This window comes from Sminthopsis crassicaudata, chromosome 4, assembly GCF_048593235.1.
Source record: "Sminthopsis crassicaudata isolate SCR6 chromosome 4, ASM4859323v1, whole genome shotgun sequence".
NCBI lineage: Eukaryota > Metazoa > Chordata > Mammalia > Dasyuromorphia > Dasyuridae > Sminthopsis > Sminthopsis crassicaudata.
In genome coordinates, this window is record NC_133620.1 from 16,697,186 (window position 1) to 16,721,847 (window position 24,662).

Below are 24,662 nucleotides of genomic sequence, written 5' to 3' on the forward strand. Positions count from 1 at the left end.
GCTGGACTTAGGCCCCTGAACCTTTGAGAAGACCGTGTCTCAGCTCCCGGCCAATGTAGTTCAGATCTGATCCAGCAGACTATCAGCTATAAATCTGAAGGATGGGTTCCCAGAAAGCTTCCCTGGCTTTGGGGAATTAGAGAACTGCTATCCTCAAACCCCCAGGAAAAAGAATGAAGTCTAAGAATGAAAAAAAAGAATGAAATCTTCTAGGTTTCAAGGTCGGAGCTGAGGGTATCAATTAGTCCAAGGTGGAGTGCAGACATCTTGAAAAACTGAGGGAGTTTGTTATAGGGTTGAATTATGAACCCCAAGGTGACTCAGAGGTTAACGAGAAGCCAGAATGTTGAGCATTTCCAAAAGCCCCCTTTTAGAGAACACAGATTTAAAGGGACTTTGGGGGATGAGAACTCCCAAATGGGAAAATCAGGACTTTGGATCTCTTGATGAAGTTTCACTTGATCTGGATGTAGCAAGGAAGGAAGAAGAAAAATACCTCCAAGGTAATTCTGTGCCTGATAAGAAATGGGTGACTTTCTTTCTGATTTCGTTTTTGGATCATAGGAGGATAAATAAAAGAATCTGAAGGACGTCAGGACCAATTTGTCCAACTGTTCATCTAAGAGGTAAACAACTGAGGCTTAGAGAAATGAAATCAATGCTCCAAGGTCATTCAGACTGTAAGTCTCAGAGGTGGGTTTTGAACCCAGGTCCTCTGGCTAAGATTCCTTTCTCTTTCAAGGCCTTGCTGCTGCTACCAGTCATGATAATTGTGTATTCAAATAGTAAAACACCTTTCATGCTGTCTCCAGAAGGAAAATGGCGATGACTTTGTGCTTCCTTGGGAAGTAGTGGGACTCTTGCTCACTAGAATTTTTCAATCAAAGTCAGGGATATTGCAGAGGGGATTATTTTTTTGGGTATGGGTCAAACTCAGTGGTCCCTGAGATCCCTTCCCAGATGAGCATTCTGGGATGCCGAACTTGAAGAGGAAAAGTGACGAGCATTTGTAAAACACTTCAAGTGTGTTCTCCCATTTCCTCTTCACAGCAACACTGAGGTCACTGCTATTATTTTTATCTTGTTTTACAGATTGAGAACCAGAGGCACAAAAATGTTAACTGTCTTTCCCAGGGTCACATTGTGAGAAAGTGCAGAATCTGATCCCAGGTTCTTCTAAAGCCATGTTCTGGTTTTTTGTTTTATTTTGATCACACTACCCCCACATGGAACAATAAGTCATTACCCCTCAGTTTCCCCATCTTTAAAAAGAGAAGAGCTGGACTATACTAAGGAAATATTAACCTAGGGTCTGCGTACTTGGGGTTATTAAAATATTTTGATGGCTACATTTTGAGACAATCAATTTCCTCTACAATTCTGGTGTTTTCTTTTATGCATTTAAAAACATTATTCTGAGACTGGTCCTTGGGTTTCCCTTGACTACCCAAGGGGCTCCTGATACAGATCAGAGTGAGAACCCCTAGACTAGGTGACCCCTGTCTGAGCTTGCTTCAAGCTCCCTAACTGGATGTCTCTGTAACATAAGAGAAACAAAGGGATATACACCAATATAATTTTTCAGTGTTTTTAACCAGCTTCTGGGCCAATGTAGACAGCAGTCACAAAGTCCAGTACCCACCAACATCTGAAATGCATTACCTCGAAGGACGGTGCAATTGTCCCTGTGAACCAGCCCTGCTGGCTTGGCCAGGCCATTCCTGGAAAGACCATCAGCTAAAATAGCACTTCTGGGAATTGGAGGCCCATGGGGAACTGTGGGAGGAGAGTCATTACCTTGGGGGCTCTTGGCAAGGGATTTGTCCTGGAAAATTTTGGAACCACTTCCCATGCAGAAGCCAAAATCACACTGAAAACAGAAGATCCTTTCCCCTCAGGGCTCTGTCTCTGTGTTTACATAATGTCCATTTTTCTACATAGACTTTGGGCAAGGACTCTCATATGGGCCTTCGTGCTCTTTCCCACACCTGGTATTCCAGCTCCCATCTTTGGGAGCTGGTACAAGCCATTTCTCAGGCCAACAAACTGCTCCCTCCTCAACTCTTAGAATCCCCAATTTCCTTCAGAGCTCAGCTCAGAAGCCACGGACTAGACCAAGCTTACCAGTGCCTCCTCCATGAAATATCACCTTCTATTTATTTTGAAGGCAAGACAGCGGAGTATAATATACAGAAAACTTGGTCCACGCAACTTGTGAGACATGGGGCAAATCACTTCAACTTCCACATTCTAAGCAACTCTAAGCTGTAAAATAGCTGCCAACCTGAGTGGGCAGAGGAGATTTCTCCACGTGAGAGTCCACTATACCAAAGAAATCATAGGCCCAGAACACATCCCTATATTTTTCAAGAACTTTTATATCTATACATTGCCCTCCCTTTCCTTCATTAGAATTAAAGCTCTTTCAGGAGAGAGAGTGCTTTAGTCCTGTATTTATACCCTCTGAACCTAGCACAGAGCCTGGAACACAGCAGATGCCTAAGAAATGTTTGTTGGTTGACTAAAATGCCTACAGCTGTTAACAGGAAAAAACACACCCTAACATTATTTCAGCAGTGGTACTGTGGCAATATAGCGTGGCTATAAAGATTTGGAAGGTAGAGTTGGCTTTGGTAACTAAAAATGTCAGAAGAAAGAACTTTGGATCTGTAGTCAGAGAATCTGGATTTGAATCCCAGATTTCCTTGATTTCGTTATTTAGTTATTTCCTTGATTTAGTAAACTGAATTTGACTCAGTTTCCTTATTTGTATCACAAGAAGGAGAGGATAAGGGCTAGTTTTGCTACTCTTTGTATCTCCATCACTTAACATTGTTAGAGGCATACAGCAGGCACTTCACAAATGCTTTTTACTTGATTGATTCTTTTCAGATCTTCATCTACAATCCTATTTCAAGCACGGTCAAAGGTCACAGACTCCTAAGTTCCTTGGATCCTGATTTCATACTGGAAGGGACTTCATTAGCCCTTTGATCCAATCTTCTCATTCTTTTCAGAAAAATGTTTTTAAATGCATAAAACAAAACACACAGAGGAAATCAATTGTCTCAAAATGTTGATATCTTAATTACAGACAAAGGCCACTCAAAGGTTTGTGGGTCGAACAAAAGCATGAACCATGCTTGAAGGTGGAAAAACATTCTAAGTCTCATTTTTTGATTTTGTTTTCTTTTTACCGAGAAACTGAACATGGCCATTGTCTTCCACGTTTTGAACCTACACTCTCTCTCTTTCTCTTTCTATATTTGGATGAATTCATGGAGATTCCAGTGGGGTAGTTGATTGACAGATCCTTGCCCTTGACCTCAGGCTGGAAAAGCTATCAGACTGAGCTCAGTGGAAGCCCAGTAAGGCACTAGATTCGCATTTGAATCCTATTTCTGTCTCATACTGTGTGGTCCAGGACAAATTATATAATATCCCTGAGACTCAATTTCCTTGGCTGTAAAAGCAGAGGATTGTGGGTAATGATTTCTAAGGTCCATTCCATCTCTGGTCTCTTCTCTCATTCCAGAATTAGCCCCCTCCTCCTGCCACTGCCCAGGTACCATCCCTTGTGCCATCTTTCATAGCAAACTGGGAAGGAGGTGGTTCTGGACCAGTGGTGGAGGCTGGTGGGTCAACCTGCTGTGGTTCCTTTGTAATGCCACAGTCTCCTTGAATTACCTTGCCTCAGTTATTCTGCCTCAAACCTCAGGCTATCATACCACCATTCCCTTACCTCAGTGGCTATCATACTTCCCTTCCCCCCTTGATCATCAGAATAATTGATAAAGATAAAAGATCTTATATATTAGAATATCAGATGCCACTCTCCATCCCAATCTATTAGAATATCAGCTACTTTACCCCATTAGAATATCAGATAACCTGCCCATCTCTGTACCTCCCCATGTCATCCCCATCCGCTCCCCATTATGTCATTGTTTCTGTCACCCTATAAAAATCTCTATACTCTGCATTCAATATTGGATACTTGGAGACAAAAGTCCGATCCAGTCAATTGATTTACTCTCCAATAAATTAAATTATTATAACTCTCTAACCTCTATCTTGCCTCAGTTTCTCTGGCATTACACCTTTGTCCCTGCTTCTTCCTCTGGGATCTTTTGAATATCTTCAAGTAAGTCAGGTCACCTCTTAATTGGGCCTAATACAATGACCTCTACCCATCAGGACCAACTGGCTCTTTGGATTCTTCTGTGAAAACTCTTTACTCCCACAGCAGTGTCAATCATTGTTAGAAAATGAGCTTTTATTAAATGCTTACTATATTCCAGGCCCTGCAATAAAAGAGGCAAACACAGTTTCTGCCCTCACAAAGAAATAATGTAAACAAACCATTAAAAACAAGATATGTGCAATGTAGATGGAAGGTAATTTCTGAGAGGAAGATGAAAAAATCTCCTAGAGAAGGAAAGCTTTGAGTTGATGCTTGAGGGAAGGCAGGGAAACCATGAACCTCATTGGTAATCATCCAATTGACAAAAGGAGGGTCCCCTATCTAGAAAATGACAATAAAGCCCAGAGATCTTGGATGACAGATATCAATAATAAAGAAAGTGATTTGATGTAGACACAAATCAATTTCTCCATTTGTAAAATAAGGGGAACTAGGTGGCCCTCTGAGGCTTTTCCCAAACTTAGACCTAGTGCCAATAAAAACCTTCCTTTATAACATACAGAGAACATTTCATCTCCTTTAAAGCATTATGAAAATGTAAGTGATGAAAGCATTTTGAAGCTAAAATGGACTCTTATGAGTACATAATCCAACCTCCACATTTCATAAATGGTGATAGGAAAAATTATAAGATAGTGAAGAAAGGGAGCTCACATAGCTAATTATTGGACGATATGGGACTAGAACCCAATTCTCTTGAATCTGATCCTATTCTCTTTCAAGGGTTGTATACAACTTTGAAAAAGGTATTTTATGTTCTCTGAAATATCTGCAAATATAAATATATATTTAGTACGGGTATGAATATATCTATATCTATTTATGTGTGTATAAAGGTATTTGTACAAATTGAATTGACCTCCCACTAAAAAAGTAAAGAATGATAGAGACTCTACTGCTATAAGGATCTTTCTAGCTGCTTTGCTCTTCTTTTATTGAATAATTAATTCTATTAATAATAGAATATATTAATAATAATATTAATAATTATTATTATCCTATTATTCTTGGTTTGGCTTATTTTTAGGATATTGGAGGTAATATGGAATCCAAATTCCATGGTTACAGAATGGAATAGCGTTTATTGACAAAGATCATATTATTGAAATGCAGATGATTTTGTCATATAATACTTGTTTTGAGCTTTCCATCGGCTGTGACACATGAAGTTGTTCTAATAAAGTTTTAATGATAAAAGAGATTCCATTAAGTTCTTGCAGCTTCATGAAACTGATTGCTCAATTCTAGATGGGGTTTTCCACACTGACCCACCCAAAATGCTCTTTCCAAAAGATGACTTTGAACAGCAATATTATAAAGCTAGCAACATGCGTGTTTCTTTACTTAACACTGTAAATTGTTTTGCCCCCGTCCTTGAAGTGCACCATATAAATATTGCATTTGATCTTTAACTTACACTTCATAAATAATTTATTTCAAAAATATTCCTCCACGAGGCCATCAGTTGCTGAAGTGTTCAGTTTTCTGGTAAAGCATTTATTTACTGCATGAGCTCTCAGTGCTTGGTAAAGGAATTGCTAAAAGCTGCATATGGAAGGAATTATGGTAATTGTATTAACACTGAAATCTACAACACTGAATGCTCAAATCCGCTAAAAGGTTTTGCGCCTTTATACCCCCACCTCAATGGGCACTGATTCCATTGGAAATGTTTAACACTTCATGGGCAGGCTTCTGAGAGTGATTTTTTTTTCTTAATCACTCCAAGGTACCAGTTAACCATTTCTGAACGGAGCCATCAGAAGATTTTTCTAAAATCTCTACCTGATAACCTAGATCGCGGAAGTGTCTTCTATGTTATATCCAAAAGAAAGAACAGGTTGAGAATACCGTGGCTAAGAACATAAGGAAATCTCATACCATTAATTTTGATAAAGGAACAGATTTTAATTCTCACACGGCAATATTCTAGTTAATGATGTGTCTCCTTAGGACATCCATTAAAAGTCCATTATGTTAACAGAAAAAAATCTAATAAAGTTACCCTGGAAATTTTCTGGTAGATTAACGTTATGGACTTTTAATGACTGCTTCCTGTAGGTATGGCTCTATTAGCAAGGCTAATATACTAATTAAGCTTGAGCCTTAAGTGAGAAAAAGCTGCCTAAAGATGCTATATGAAGCACTATACATACATAATTATATACCTATATAATATACATGTATTTTATAATATACCTATACAATATACATGTATTTTTATAACATACCTATATAATACACATGTATTTTTATAATATGCCTATATAATATACATGTATTTTTATAATATACCTATACAATATATATGTATTTTATAACATACCTATACAATATACATGTATTTTTATAATATGCCTATATGATATACATGTATTTTTATAATATACCTATACAATATACATGTATTTTTATAATATACCTATATAATATACATGTATTTTTATAACATACCTATATAATACACATGTATTTTTATAATATACCTATATAATATACATGTATTTTTATAATATACCTATACAATATATATGTATTTTATAACATACCTATACAATATACATGTATTTTTATAATATACCTATATAATATACATGTATTTTTATAATATACCTATATAATATACATGTATTTTTATAACATACCTATATAATACACATGTATTTTTATAATATACCTATATAATATACATGTATTTTTATAATATACCTATACAATATATATGTATTTTATAACATACCTATACAATATACATGTATTTTTATAATATGCCTATATAATATACATGTATTTTTATAATATACCTATACAATATACATGTATTTTTATAATATGCCTATATAATATACATGTATTTTTATAATATACCTATACAATATACATGTATTTTTATAATATGCCTATATAATATACATGTATTTTTATAATATACCTATATAATACACATGTATTTTTATAATATACCTATATAATATATATGTATTTTATAACATACCTATACAATATACATGTATTTTTATAATATGCCTATATAATATACATGTATTTTTATAATATACCTATACAATATACATGTATTTTTATAATATGCCTATATAATATACATGTATTTTTATAATATACCTATACAATATACATGTATTTTTATAATATGCCTATATAATATCCATGTATTTTATAATATACCTATATAATATCCATGTATAGTTATAATATACCTATACAATATACATGTATTTTTATAATATACCTATATAATATACATGTATTTTTATAATATACCTATACAATATATATGTATTTTATAACATACCTATACAATATACATGTATTTTTATAATATGCCTATATAATATACATGTATTTTTATAATATACCTATATAATATACATGTATTTTTATAATATGCCTATATAATATACATGTATTTTTATAATATGCCTATACAATATACATGTATTTTATAATATACCTATATAATATCCATGTATTTTATAATATACCTATATAATATCCATGTATAGTTATAATATACCTATACAATATACATGTATTTTTATAATATGCCTATATAATATACATGTATTTTTATAATATGCCTATATAATATACATGTATTTTTATAATATGCCTATACAATATACATGTATTTTATAATATACCTATATAATATCCATGTATTTTATAATATACCTATATAATATCCATGTATAGTTATAATATACCTATACAATATACATGTATTTTTATAATATGCCTATATAATATACATGTATTTTTATAATATACCTATACAATATACATGTATTTTTATAATATGCCTATATAATATACATGTATTTTTATAATATACCTATATAATACACATGTATTTTTATAATATACCTATATAATATACATGTATTTTTATAATATACCTATACAATATATATGTATTTTATAACATACCTATACAATATACATGTATTTTTATAATATGCCTATATAATATACATGTATTTTTATAATATGCCTATATAATATACATGTATTTTTATAATATACCTATACAATATACATGTATTTTTATAATATGCCTATATAATATACATGTATTTTTATAACATACCTATATAATACACATGTATTTTTATAATATACCTATATAATATACATGTATTTTTATAATATACCTATACAATATATATGTATTTTATAACATACCTATACAATATACATGTATTTTTATAATATGCCTATATAATATACATGTATTTTTATAATATACCTATACAATATACATGTATTTTTATAATATGCCTATATAATATACATGTATTTTTATAATATACCTATACAATATACATGTATTTTTATAATATGCCTATATAATATCCATGTATTTTATAATATACCTATATAATATCCATGTATAGTTATAATATACCTATACAATATACATGTATTTTTATAATATACCTATATAATATACATGTATTTTTATAATATACCTATACAATATATATGTATTTTATAACATACCTATACAATATACATGTATTTTTATAATATGCCTATATAATATACATGTATTTTTATAATATGCCTATATAATATACATGTATTTTTATAATATGCCTATATAATATACATGTATTTTTATAATATGCCTATACAATATACATGTATTTTATAATATACCTATATAATATCCATGTATTTTATAATATACCTATATAATATCCATGTATAGTTATAATATACCTATACAATATACATGTATTTTTATAATATGCCTATATAATATACATGTATTTTTATAATATGCCTATATAATATACATGTATTTTTATAATATGCCTATACAATATACATGTATTTTATAATATACCTATATAATATCCATGTATTTTATAATATACCTATATAATATCCATGTATAGTTATAATATACCTATACAATATACATGTATTTTTATAATATACCTATATAATATACATGTATTTTTATAATATACCTATACAATATATATGTATTTTATAACATACCTATACAATATACATGTATTTTTATAATATGCCTATATAATATACATGTATTTTTATAATATGCCTATATAATATACATGTATTTTTATAATATGCCTATATAATATACATGTATTTTTATAATATGCCTATACAATATACATGTATTTTATAATATACCTATATAATATCCATGTATTTTATAATATACCTATATAATATCCATGTATAGTTATAATATACCTATACAATATACATGTATTTTTATAATATGCCTATATAATATACATGTATTTTTATAATATGCCTATATAATATACATGTATTTTTATAATATGCCTATACAATATACATGTATTTTATAATATACCTATATAATATCCATGTATTTTATAATATACCTATATAATATCCATGTATAGTTATAATATACCTATACAATATACATGTATTTTTATAATATACCTATATAATATACATGTATTTTTATAATATACCTATACAATATATATGTATTTTATAACATACCTATACAATATACATGTATTTTTATAATATGCCTATATAATATACATGTATGTTTATAATATACCTATATAATATACATGTATTTTTATAATATGCCTATATAATATACATGTATTTTTATAACATACCTATACAATATACATGTATTTTATAATATACCTATATAATATCCATGTATTTTATAATATACCTATATAATATCCATGTATATTTATAATATACCTATACAATATACATGTATTTTTATAATATACCTATATAATATACATGTATTTTTATAATATACCTATACAATATATATGTATTTTATAACATACCTATACAATATACATGTATTTTTATAATATGCCTATATAATACACATGTATTTTTATAATATACCTATATAATATACATGTATTTTTATAATATACCTATACAATATATATGTATTTTATAACATACCTATACAATATACATTTATTTTTATAATATACCTATATAATATACATGTATTTTTATAATATACCTATACAATATATATGTATTTTATAACATACCTATACAATATACATGTATTTTTATAATATGCCTATATAATATACATGTATTTTTATAATATGCCTATATAATATACATGTATTTTTATAATATACCTATACAATATACATGTATTTTTATAATATGCCTATACAATATATATGTATTTTATAACATACCTATACAATATACATGTATTTTTATAATATGCCTATATAATATACATGTATTTTTATAATATGCCTATATAATATCCATGTATTTTATAATATACCTATATAATATCCATGTATATTTATAATATACCTATACAATATCCATGTATTTTTATAATATACCTATATAATATACATGTATATTTATAATATGTATATTCCCAAGCAACACATATTTCTCAAGATATGGATGTGTTTTCTCAAGATATATGTATGCACACTTATATGTATTTATATACATATATATATATACATATATATATACATATATATATATATACATATATATATATTTCAAGTATGTATGTATTTTTCAAATACCAGAATTAAGCCTGGTACAAGTCCCCAAGCACGCTAACAAAACTAGACAATGCCATTATTCTAGCCTCCATCAGCCACAGGGTTAATAGTCATGATAATAATAGGGATGGAGAGAGCAACTAGAATTATGTTTCCATGGATACAGGGAACTCCCAGGTCAGGAAAAACATAATTGGGTAAAAATAATAACATGCATTTCTGGAATAATAAAATGGGCAGTAGCTGATTTAGAAAATGCCCCCGACAGATCTATCAATCCAAAGCAGCAAGAGAAAGATGAACATCTGCTCAATACAAAGGAAGAAAAGACTGATGGATATCAGAGTAAATGATAACTAGGTAAAAGAAAATTACAGACGTTCTTCTAGAACGGAGAAATGGTAAGGGCTGATAAAAAGGCACCTGCTATCAGCTTTGTCTTCGGGCCTTTGGATGGAAGCTGTGAAAGGCTTAGATCCCAAAGTGGAATTGAAGGTCCTCAATAGGGGACATCTATGTGAATTCAGCCAATAATTGAAAATGGTTAAATCTTGAGGATTTTTGTTTACACATCTAGCATTGTATGAAAGTAATTATCAGTACTTGCCATCAGTAATCACAGTCAATGTGAGGAGAATAAAGTGAAGTTTGACCTCAAATCGAAACCTCAAACTTAGTTCTCACATTTCCTAGTGGCAGCCAGCTGCAGGCAAAGACATCCCTAGATGGCTTGATCCTTGAAGGAAGGGATTCTCATTGCCTTACTCCAGAGCCCTTCCTGTGGACAGTGCCCAGAGTACAGTGATAATTTAAGGAAGGTGGGCTGGCTTGGTTATGTATATTGAGCTCTGTAGTACCAGCTAATAAATAATCTTCCGTTTTCTACGCCGCTTTAAGGTTGGCAAGGTAATCTCAGAGGAGAAGGCGGTAGGAAGGGGAGATGAGAGGAGGATGAGGAAGGAAGGATTGCTTACAGAACTGAGCCTAGAAAGGAAGGAGGATGGAGTGGGACAGCAGGCCAGGCACAAGACAGAGTGTGAAACATTGATGCTGGAAAAGGAGCGCCCTGTATCAGGGATGGCATAGAGGTCAAGGTCAATGGCACTCAGAGAACCTGAGGGGAGTGTAGTTGGAAAGCAGGAAGAGACCAGGTTGTCCAAAGCTTAAAAGGCAGAGGAGCTTTGTTATGATCATAGAAATAACAGGAAGACACTAGAGTTTATTGAGCTGGGGGCTTCAGGAAGATCACTTTGACAATCCAGTGAAGGAGCCTAACTGCCAGGCAACTAAAGTCCAAGTGTGGTAGAATATTCCTCCTTTATAGAAGGTGAGCAGAGAGACAGCACCAAAGTACCCAAAACAGTCAGTAAGCACCTAAGGCTCCAATAATGTCATCCCCCACCTGTCTCAGAGGTCAGATGCTCTGGTCCTATAGCTGCTCTGCTCATTTATAGACAAAGACATTGAATCCTGGTAGGGCCTGGGAAGTTTATTTCTCCATGATCTCACTCAATTTCTGTATTGTAATAGTATGTGTGTATCCATCTATTTCTGTTGTTGTTGTGTTGTTGAATTTTTGGTCCAGACTTATGATTTTATCTTTTTTTTTTTTTTTTTCAGCTTTGTGTATGTTTTATTTTCTTTTTTTTTTTTTTTATTTTATAATTATAATATTTTTTGACAGTACATATGCATGGGTAATTTTTTACAACATTATCCCTTGCACTTACTTCTATTCAGATTTTTTCCCTTCCTCCCCCAAACCCCTCCCCCAGATGGCAAGCAGTCTTATATATGTTAAATATATTACAGTATAATTTAGATACAATATATGTGTGTAGAACCGAATTTTTTGTTGCACAGGAAGAATTGGATTCAGAAGGTAAAAATAACAGTTTACATTCATTTCCCATTGTTCCTTTTCTGGATGTAGCTGGTTCTTTCCATCATTAATCAATTGGAATTGGATTAGCTCTTCTCTATGTTGAAGAAATCCACTTCCATCAGCATACATCCTCGTACAGTATCATTGTTGAAGTGTATAATGATCTTCTGGTTCTGCTCGTTTCACTCAGCATCAGTTGATGTAAGTCTCTCCAAGCCTCTCTATATTTCTCCTGTTGGTCATTTCTTATAGAACAATAATATTCCATAACATTCATATACCATAGTTTACCCAACCATTCTCCAATTGATGGACATCCATTCATCTTCCAGCTTCTAGCCACTATGAAAAGGGCTGCCACAAACATTTTGGCACATACAGGACCCTTTCCCTTCTCTAGTAGTTCCTTGGGGTATAAGCCCAGTAGTAGTATGGCTGGGTCAAAGGGTATGCACATTTTGATAACTTTTGGGGCATAATTCCAGATTGCTCTCCAGAATGGTTGGATTCTTTCACAACTCCACCAACAATGCATCAGTGTCCCAGTTTTCCCACAGCCCCTCCAACATTCATCGTTATTTGTTCCTGTCATCTTAGCCAATCTGACAGGTGTGTAATGATACCTCAGAGTTGTCTTAATTTGCATTTCTCTGATCAATAGTGATTTGGAACACTCTTTCATATGAGTGGAAATAGTTTTAATTTCATCATCTGAAAATTGTCTGTTCATATCCTTTGACCATTTATCAATTGGAGAATGGCTTGATTTCTTATAGATTAAAGTCAATTCTCTGTATATTTTGGAGATGAGGCCTTTATCAGAACCTTTAACTGTAAAAATTTTTTCCCAATTTGTTACTTCCCTTCTAATCTTGTTTGCATTAGTTTTGTTTGTGCAGAAACTTTTTAATTTGGTGTAATCAAAATGTTCTATTTTGTGATCAATAATGGTCTCTAGTTCTCCCTTGGACACAAACTCCTTCCTCCTCCACAAGTCTGAGAGGTAAACCATCCCATGTTCCTCCAATTTATTTATGATTTTGTTCTTTATGCCTAAATCTTGGACCCATTTTGATCTAATCTTAGTATGTGGTGTTAAATGTGGGTCCATGCCTAGTTTCTGCCATACTAATTTCCAGTTTTCCCAGCAGTTTTTGTCAAATAATGAATTCTTATCCCAAAATTTGGGATCTTTGGGTTTGTCAAAGATTAGATTGCTATTTTTATTCACTATCTTGTCCTGTGAACCTAACCTATGCCACTGATCAACTAGTCTATTTCTTAGCCAATACCAAATGGTTTTGGTGACTGTTGCTTTATAATATAGCTTTAAATCAGGTACACTTAGACCACCTTCCTCTGACTTTTTTTTCATTAGTTCCCTTGCAATTCTCGACCTTTTATTCTTCCATATGAATTTTGTTGTTATTTTTTCTAGGTCATTAAAATAGTTTCTTGGGAGTCTGATTGGTATAGCACTAAATAAATAGATTAGTTTGGGGAGTATTGTCATCTTTATTATATTCGCTCGGCCTATCCAAGAACATTGAATGTCTTTCCAATTATTTAAATCTGACTTTATTTTTGTGGCAAGTGTTTTGTAATTTTGCTCATATAATTCCTGACTCTCCTTTGGTAGATATATTCCCAAATATTTGATACTATCGACTGTTATTTTGAATGGAATTTCTCTTTGTATCTCTTGCTGTTGGATTGTGTTGGTAATGTATAAAAATCCTGAGGATTTATGTGGATTTATTTTGTATCCTGCGACTTTGCTAAAATTCTGAATTATTTCTAATAGCTTTTTAGCAGAGTCTTTGGGGTTCTCTAAGTATACCATCATGTCATCTGCGAAAAGTGACAATTTGATTTCTTCATTTCCTACTCTAATTCCTTGGATCTCTTTCTCAGCTCTTATTGCCAAGGCTAGAGTTTCTAGTACTATATTGAATAGTAATGGTGATAGTGGGCAACCTTGTTTCACTCCTGATCTAACAGGGAAAGGTTCTAGTTTATCACCATTACATATGATGTTTACTGAAGGTTTTAAATATATGCTCCTTATTATTTTAAGGAATAGTCCATTTATTCCTATACTCTCAAGCGTTTTTAGTAGGAATGGATGTTGGATTTTATCAAATGCCTTTTCTGCATCTATTGAGATGATCATATGGTTTTTATTAATTTGATTATTAATATGGTCAATTATACTAATAGTTTTCCTAATATTAAACCAGCCCTGCATTCCTGGTGTAAATCCCACTTGGTCATAGTGTATTATTCTGGGGATGATTTTCTGAAGTCTATTTGCTAATATCTTATTTAAGATTTTAGCATCAATATTCATTAAGGAAATTGGTCTATAGTTTTCTTTCTCAGTTTTCGATCTACCTGGTTTAAGTATCAGTACCATGTCTGTGTCAAGGAATTTGGTAGGACTCCTTCAATCCCTATTTTTTCAAATAGTTTACATAGCATTGGAGTTAGTTGTTCTTTAAATGTTTGGTAGAATTCACCTGTAAATCCATCTGGTCCTGGGGACTTTTTCTTAGGAAGTTGGTTAATAGTTTGGTCTATTTCTTTTTCTGAGATGGGACTATTTAGACTACTTACTTCTTCCTCTGTTAATCTGGGCAAGCTATATTTTTGAAGGTATTCTTCCATTTCATTTAAGTTATCAAATTTATCGGCATAAAGTTGAGCAAAGTAGCTCCTAACTATTGTTCTAATTTCCTCTTCATTAGTGGTGAGTTCACCCTTTTCATTTTCAAGACTATCAATTTGCTTTTTCTCTTTCCTTTTTTTAATCAGGTTTACTAAGGGTTTGTCTATTTTGTTGGTTTTTTCATAAAACCAACTCTTAGTTTTATTAATTAATTCAATAGTTTTTTTACTTTCAATTTTATTAATCTCACCTTTTATTTTTTGAATTTCAAGTTTTGTGTTTGTCTGGGGGTTTTTAATTTGTTCCTTTTCTAGCAATTTTAGTTGTAAACCCAATTCGTTGGCCCTCTCTTTCTCTATTTTATGCAAGTAGGCCTGTAGAGATATAAAACTTCCCCTAATTACTGCTTTGGCTGTATCCCACACATTTTGGTATGATGTCTCATTATTGTCATTTTCTTGGGTGAAGTTATTAATTATGTCTATGATTTGCTGTTTTACCCAATCATTCTTTAGTATAAGATTATTTAGTTTCCAATTATTTTTTGGTCTATTTTCCCCTGGCTTTTTATTAAATGTTATTTTGATTGCATTATGGTCTGAAAAGGATGCATTTACTATTTCTGCCTTACTGCATTTGATTTTGAGGTTTTTATGCCCTAGTATATGATCAATTTTTGTATAGGTTCCATGAACTGCTGAGAAGAAAGTATATTCCTTTCTGTCTCCATTTAGCTTTCGCCAAAGATCTATCATATCAAACTTTTCTAGTATTCTATTTACCTCTTTGACTTCTTTCTTATTTATTTTGTGGTTTGATTTATCTAATTCTGAGAGTGCAAGGTTGAGATCTCCCGCTATTATAGTTTTGCTATCTATTTCCTCTTGCAGCTCTCTTAATTTCTCTTTTAAGAATTTAGATGCTGCACCACTTGGTGCATACATGTTTAATATTGATACGGCTTCACTATTGATGCTTCCCTTTAGCAGGATATAATGCCCTTCCTTATCTCTTTTAATTAGATCAATTTTTGTTTTTGCTTGATCTGAGATGAGGATGGCTACTCCTGCTTTTTTGGTTTTGCCTGAAGCATAATAGATTCTGCTCCACCCTTTTACTTTTAGTTTGAATGTCTCATCCTGTTTCAGGTGTGTTTCCTGTAAACAACATATAGTAGGATTCTGACTTTTAATCCAGTCTGCTAACTGCTTCCTCTTTATGAGGCAGTTTGCCCCATTCACATTTATGGTTAGAAGGACTAATTCTATATTGCTTGCCATCCTATTAACCCCTGCTTATGCTTTTCCCCTTTCCTTCCCTTTTACCCTCCTATCCAGTATTAAACTGGTAAACACCACTTGCTTTTCACAGCCCTCCCTTTTTAGGATCCCTCCCCCACCTTAAAGATCCTCCCCTTATTTTATCCCTTTTCCTCGAAATTATTGTATTCCCTTCCCCTTAGCTTACTCCTTCCCTTTCACTTTTCAATGAAGTGGAAGAAGTTTCACCATAAATCGAATATGTCTATTGATACACGCTATGTTCATCTCCCTCCTTTCTTTCTCTCAGATATAATAGGTTACCTTTGCCTCTTCATGAGATGTAGTACCACCACTTTATACTTTTTTATGATATAATCTCCTTTCCACCTCTAGTTTCTAAGACAAATTGTACATATGTTCTTTACATATTTTTTTGACAGAAATATAGTTCTCAAGATTTCTTTTTACCTTTTTTAGAAGTCTCTTGAGTTCTGTATTTGAAGATCAAACCTTTTATGTAGGTCTGGTTTTTTCATCAAAAATAGATGGAATTCATTTATTTCGTTAAATGTCCATCTTCTTCCCTGGAAAATGATGCTCATTCTTGCTGGGTAAGTCACTCTTGGCTGCATACCAAGTTCCTTAGCCTTTCGGAATATCATGTTCCAGGCCCTGCGTTCTTTTAATGTGGACGCTGCTAGATCCTGTGTTATCCTTATTGTGGATCCTCCATATCTGAATTGTTTTTTTCTAGCAGCTTCCAATATCTTTTCCTTTGTCTGATGGTTCTTGAACTTGGCCACTATATTTCTTGGCGTTTTGATTTTAGGGTCCCTTTCAGTAGGTGATCGATGAATTTTCTCAATGTCTATTTTACCCTCTGTTTCCAAAACGTCTGGGCAGTTCTCTTTGATAATTTCCTCGAAAATGGTGTCCAAGCTCTTTTTTTCCTCCCATTTTTCAGGGAGTCCGATTATTCTCAAATTGTCTCTCCTGGATCTGTTTTCCAGGTCTGTTGTCTTTCTGGTAAGGTACTTGACAGTCTTTTCAATTGTCTCATTTCTCTGGTTTTGCTTGACTCCCTCTTGGTTTCTCCTTGAGTCATTCATTTCTACTTGTTCCAGTCTAATTTTCAATGATGTATTTTCTTCACTCACTTTTTTTATATCTCTTTGTAATTGTCCAATTGAGTTTTTATCTTCTATGGAATTTTTTTCCATTGTATTTTTTAGAGAGCTGATTTCTTTTTCCAGCTCTCTAATCCTGTTTTCCTTGGAGTTGTTTACCTTTTCCAGCTCACTAATCTTGTTTCTCAATGATTTGATTTCTTTATCCACTCTGTCTTTGAATGCATGGGATGACTTCTCCAGGCTCTCTTGCCAAGCTTCCCTTTCCTTTTCCCATTTCTCTTCCAGCTCTCTTGTGAGAGCCTTTTTGATTTCCTCTATGAGGTTCTTTTGTATTGAGGAGCAGCTTATATCCCTCCCAGGGGATACATCTGGGGACATTCTGTTCCTAGTCTCTTCAGCATTTGAAGTCTGCTCCCTCTCCACACAGAAGCTGTCAATGGTTAGAGCCCTTTTGAATTTTTTGTTCATTTTGTCAGAGTAGGAATCAAAGAAAACAAACTGACAAGAGAAACAATTGGTCTGTTTTGCGGGGGATAGGGCTGGATGGTATTAATGGGCTTCCTCTACAGACTGGGGGTTGGGCAGCAGAGAGCCACTAACAGAACAGCAATGACTGTACTGAGTCTGCGCTCTGAGGCTCCGAGAACGCACCGAGTCAGTCCAGGTGGGGGTTGGGGGTGGCCGGGCTCTGAGAGACGCTGGCTTTCTGGGGTTTTAATCTTCACCTCCAGTGTTTACACCCTCTCCACCGCTCCTGGCTTGCTGCCAAGACGGAGCATCCACACTGGGGCAAAAGCCCTTTCACAAAAACGACAGAGATCACACCCCTCCCCCTCCGTTCTGAGCTGTGTGAGCTGCCTGTCTTGCTCTGGCTGTCTGCCCTCAGTCTGCGCCCAGTCTGATTGACCCTCCCCCGAACAAACACAGACCTTTTCTGGCGACTTTCAAGGATGTCTTCTCTTGGTGATAATTTGTGGATTTCTTTCTGGGTCAAGCATTAAGTCAGAGGCTTGTCATGAAGTAAGTTCTGAGAGAAAACGAGGAGCTCAAGCAGCTGTCTGCCTCCACGCCGCCATCTTGGCCGGAACATGATTTTATCTTAACTGTGGAAACATTTCCTGACCAGAATTCCCTCTACCAATACCAGCTGTCAACTGGTAGTGATCATCATAGTGATTGCACACTCCATCACTTGAGATTTTGAACCACCCAACTCGTTCCAGTCGGTGCCATTCTCCTTCCCATCCCATAAATTCTCTACAAGGAGGTCACCCCACCTAGAGTTCTCGACTTTGCAGATAACTTTTTGCTCCACATTTGTTGCCTTATTTCCATTGTGCTCTCCTAAGAATTCCTAATGTCAGTGAAATTATACTAGATGATAAAAAGCTATATATTTAGACATATAAAAGTTTCATCCATGTATGTGTATGTGCTATATTTTAATTTTATATTTACATAAATTTATATAAATACAAATATATATTTATATTTTGTTATATATTATTTTTGTATTGCATGTGTATATGTACCTTGTATATGTTCCATTTCTTTCTTCCCCCCCCCCTTTTTTTTTTACCTATTTTGCAGTAATTATCCGCCACAAAATCTTCCAGACTGATCATCTTCCAAAAACTGTCGTCCCATCCACCGTCTGCAGAATAGGTCCATTTGCACACCAAGGAACAAAGAGATCTAAGGAGATAACAAATTAGAATTATGGGTATTGACAAGTTTTTCTTGGGCTTCTCAAAGCTAAGAACAGTCTAAGATGATGCCTAATCCTTGGCCACATGACAGACAAATTCTAACTGCCCAAAGTGCCCCAAATAAGGCAATAGAAAAGGATACCACAGCAGGAGGAACAAGAACCAGGGTCCTGTCCTATTTTTAGTCCCTTTGTGACCTTAGACAAGTCACTATTCCTATCTGAGCCTATAAAGGTTGACCTTGTGTCAGTAGAATCTGTAGTCAATCTTACATATGCCGGGAACTGAAGGGTATCGGCAGATGTTTATTCTCCCAAATCTCCGACCTTATATTGTTTGGCATGGAGCTTCTCAGACATTTCCCTCATTGGTTCAAGTGTTCACTGATAGTTGAGAATAACATGGAAGGAGCGGAACCATCATCGTGTAGGGGGATCATAGAATTCCAGCTCTTGATGAGAAGGGACTTTGGGGGTCATTTAGTCTAGGCCCCTTATTTGTCCAAAGAGGAAATGAGAACCAAAGAAGTCTAAAATAACCATGTCAGTGTCAGGATTCAATTCAAAACCACTGATGCTCAATTCAATGTTTTCTCTACTATTATAGTGCCATCATCCCAATAAAACCAGATTTTAGGTCAAAAGACATCAATTTCAGTTCTAATTTTTGTACATATTAATTATGACACATAACTACAGTGAGTCTCCACTTATCCACTAGTTAGAAATCTTTCCCTTCCTGCCTCACTGCATTGTTGCATACATAGGAAGTCAGTTGATCAAAAGGCATTTATTTATCAGTCACATGTTCACTGAACACAGCTCAAGGACACACAAAGACAAAAATGAAATATCCTCTGCCCATAAGGAACTTAGGTTTCTTATTGAAGTTTTTATTTTCAAAACATATGCATGGATAATTTTTCAACATTGACTCTTACAAATCCTTGTGTTCCAAAATTTCCCCTACCTCTCCCTGCCTACTTCTCTAGATAGCAAGTAATCCAATATATGTTAAGCATCTAAAAATATATGTTAAATCCAATATATGCATACATATTTTAAAAATATTCTTGCTACACAAGAAAAAATCAGATCAAAAAGGAAAAAATGAGAAAGAAAACAAAAAAAGCAAATAACAAAAAGAGTGAAAATGCTGTGTTGTGATCCACATTTAGTATAACTCTCTTCAGCACAAGATCTTTGGAACTGGATTCAATCATCTCATTGTTGAAGAGAACCACGTCTGTCAGAATTGATCCTCATATAATCTTGTTGCCATGTACAAGGATCTCCTGGTTCTGCTCATTTCACTCAGCATCAGTTCCTGGAAGTCTCTCCAGACCTCTCTGAAATCATCCTGCTGGTCATTTCTTACAGAACAAGAATATTCCATTACAGTCACATACCATAACTTATTCAGCCATTCTCCAACTGATGGGCATCCACAAGTTTCCAGTTTCTTGCCACTACAAAAAGGGCTGCCACAAACATTTCTGTACATGGGGGTCCCTTTCCCAAGGAGCTTATATTTTATGGGGGGAGGCAATTTGTGTAAATGTAACTCTAAACAACCAAAAAGCTAGTCTCAGAGCTAGGAAGACCAGTGATAAAGCCCAACCTCTGACACATTCTGTCCGGATTGACCCCATGAGCAAGCCACTGACCTGGGCCATAATCCTTGAGGATTGTGCTTCAGAGAATGTGCTGCCCTCCGATAGAAGAGTTTCCCATTCCAGGACTCCCTAAGTCACCAAAATCCTGACTCTTTGCCTCTTTGCATCATAAGGCAGTTTGGAAGGATGAATATGTGAAGACCCCTCTACTTATTCAGTTCATCTTTTTTGCCATCAGAATCTCCTACGACTATGACCGTCACCCATGGAGAACCTTTTGCTTTCAGTCTTGGATCTAAGACCTTTTGTTACCTTTAAACAGGAGTAAGCTTTTAGTAGTCCACAACTGCTTGGTCAGGAAACACTTCCAGATGATTTTAAACCTATGTATTTTAAGAATACTCATTTTTCTTCCTTTTCTATATTCTGGAGGGCGATGGGATCCAGGATCCATCAATATGGGAATTTCCCATTGACTAGTCAATGGGAGTCTGGCATCTGGGACTGCAAGCCAGGGTTTTAAATTTAACGTTATTTTTTTCCCTTCACTATTCCATAAAATTGTTCCTCTACATATATTCTATTCAGAATGTTTTACTATATAAAGATGGAAATGATTTCTTTCCTTTTTTTCCCTAGAGTGTATATTAAATTCACACTGGTATCTTTAATCCTCCCCCATCTATTTCTGAAATGGATTGTGTTACAGCTTCAACTAGAAAATATATGATATTATTATTCTCTTCAAAGAGGTGGGATTTTTTTTTATTAAATCCACACCACAGATCATAAGTAACAATATTAATAATAGCTAGTATTTATAGGACACATTAAGGCTTACAAAATGGTTCACATAGATCATCTTTTTGATTCTATGAATATCCCTAAGACATAGATGCTATTATTTTCATCCCATATTACAATTACAAAACTAAGTCTGAGAACATTTAGGGCAGCAAAGTAGCAATGTGGATAAAGTATTGGACCTGAAGTCAGGAAAGTACTCTTTCTGAGTTCAAATTTGGCCTGGCTATGTGACCTTGGTCAAGTCACTTAACTCTGTTTGCCTTAGTTTCCTCATCTGGAAAATGGTCTGGAGGACCATATACTCCAGTATTTTCGCCAAAAACACCCCAAATGGCACAGCTAGATGGTGTATTAGATAGAACACTGGCTCTGATATCAGGAGGACTTGAGTTCAAATTAAGCCTCAAATATTTACTAATTGTGTGACCTTAGACAAGTCACTTAGACTGATTTTTTATCTATCTAGACAAGTCACTTAGACTCAGATTTTTTATCTATCATATGAGCTGGAGAAGGAAATAAACAATATCTTTGCCAAAAAAAAAAAAACAAAACAAAACAAAATACCCAAATAGGGTCATCATGAAGTGGATATGCCTGAGACACTGTGACCTATCCAGCAAGCACCTGAGGCAGAATTTGAAGTCATTTTGTCCTGACTCTAGCTTCTATAGTACCTCGCTATCTCTACAGTAAGAATATTGTGGAAAGAGCTTGAGATAGGAGTGGGGATTAATGCGAAATATATAGGAGTGGAGATTAATATGATTTCTCAACTCTCAAGTTTGAGATGGCTCCTGACAACTCCTAATGCTTAAACTAGCCAGGAATTCTTCCTTTTTGTATAGAAAATCAGACTGCCATCACTCTTCTTTGTACTAAAATTTCTTCTTTCCTGCTCTACTCAATTTCAATAACATTTATTAAATGCTACCTGGGCACGGCAGTAGGCAGGTACAGATAAAGCGAGAAGGGGGAAAGTTCCAATTCTCAACGAGCTCACCATCTAATGGGGAAGACGATTTCCAAATGACTACGTATAAACAAGATAAATACAGGAAAAAAGAAAAAAAGGAAGATCCTGAAGAGAGGGAAGGTGAACTTCAAAGCACTATTTCAGCATTCTTTCTGAGTCAGGCGAGGACAAACTGTATAATTCAGAAAACGTCACCTCTCCCTTTTCCTTGCCTCAGTTTCCACATTTGTAAAATGAAGCTGGTAAATGGATGATCTCCAAGGACCCTTCAGCATCGGATTTTCTAGGATCTTAGGTCAAATCTCCATCTTTGATGAGAGCACAGCTCCATCTTCCTTTCTTGGAGCCCCACCCATTTAAACACTCTACCAGATCGGATTTCGGAGCTCTTAGGGCACACATAAAGAGAATACAGTTGTAAAAATCCTGACCGTATAATTGAACCCTTAAAACTGTTTGGCTAGGAACAAGAAGAACTTTGGACTTGCCTGTTTAGGCTTAAAGGAAAACACACAAAGCATCCAGTTTGCAAGAGCGCAGGAATCCCAGCTCTATCAGCTATTTCTCCAAAGAGGGTTGTTTTGTTTTTTGCAAAAAGTCATGATTGGATGAGTGTATTATTTATATGCCATCCACAGTATTTACATTTCAAGCCCCACACTTGCCAGGGAAACCTTTTGTTCTCTTTCTAATGAAGGCAGAACCTGGATAATCTCAACTGAACCAGCCAGTGTAGAACTAGCACACTTGGACAAGGGGGAAAGGGAGAGAGGAATGAATCACAGAGATATGCTTGGCCAAAGATTCCAGTCTAACAGGCCTAGAATGGGGTGTTTTTCCAAGTTTTACAGCAAGCTGACTTAAGGAACCCAAGCCCCAACCTGCAGGGAGGGCCAACTTTTAACTGGATAAACCAAGAAACAAGACGGGTCCTTGATGGGTCTGTTTGGCTGAAACTGCTTCATGTCCAGCAGCATCAGTCCTGGGGAGTGTCTGTCAAAGTTCAGTTTTCCTGGTATTGGTTCTGGGCTTCCTCAGGACTTGCTGACAGGCCTCTGACAGGCTGAACTAATGTAAGCTATGAGATAGCACAGGGCTATATTAAGTTGCCATTTTGGGGAGTGTGTGGCTGATAAAATGGTCAAATGGGACTGGGACAGTGTGGCACTGGCATGAAAGGCCTGGAAAGCAAATGCAGATTAGGAATGGGGGGTTTGCTCCCCTCTTCCAGCAGGCGGTCCAAAATTCTTTTTTTTTTAAGCTGGAGAGAGAAAGGAAGCCTGGAGGTCTATTCTGAGGGATGCTGAGGGAATCAGAAAGAGCCAACACTTTATATATAATGTGCACAGAACTTGCTTGCCTTTTAAAAAGCCTCCTTTTAAAGGAGTTCCTGAAGGTTTTATTCTTTTTACAGCTGAGGAAACTGAGGCTCAGAGACTCATGAAGTCTAGGAAAATATAGCTAACATTATATAGCATTTATGCTATAGCAGGCACCATGCTAAGCACTTTACAATTATTATCTCATTTGATCCTTACTATGACCTGTGAGATAACTGTTATTATGATCCTATTTTACAGATAGGGAAATCGAGCTCAAAAGGTTAAATGGCCTGCTTAAGGTCACCCAGGTAGTAAGGGTCTGAGGGCAAAATTGAACTCTCTTGTTCCTTATTCCAGGCTAGGTACTCCCTAGTTAAAGGGTCCTTAGAACTCCCTAACCATTCTCATTTTGTAGATTATAGAATGGCAGTTTTGAAGCTGGCAGGACCCCTAGAAGCCATCTAGTCCAGTTCCTTCATTTTCCAGATGACAAAAGGAAGCCCCAGAAGCTGTGT

The 24,662-nt window shown here is 34.6% G+C and overlaps 1 protein-coding gene across 3 annotated transcripts in view; it reads right to left on the minus strand.

Annotated features, from left to right (window-relative positions):
• The window catches only part of FGGY (FGGY carbohydrate kinase domain containing), a 517,954-nt gene that overhangs the window by 268,604 nt on the left and 224,688 nt on the right, over positions 1 to 24,662 (minus strand). For all 3 annotated transcript variants that reach the window (XM_074265798.1, XM_074265799.1, XM_074265800.1), the window contains one exon: positions 19,298 to 19,413. In XM_074265798.1, coding sequence (XP_074121899.1) covers positions 19,298 to 19,413 — 116 coding nt within the window. The remainder of the gene's footprint in view (positions 1 to 19,297; positions 19,414 to 24,662) is intronic.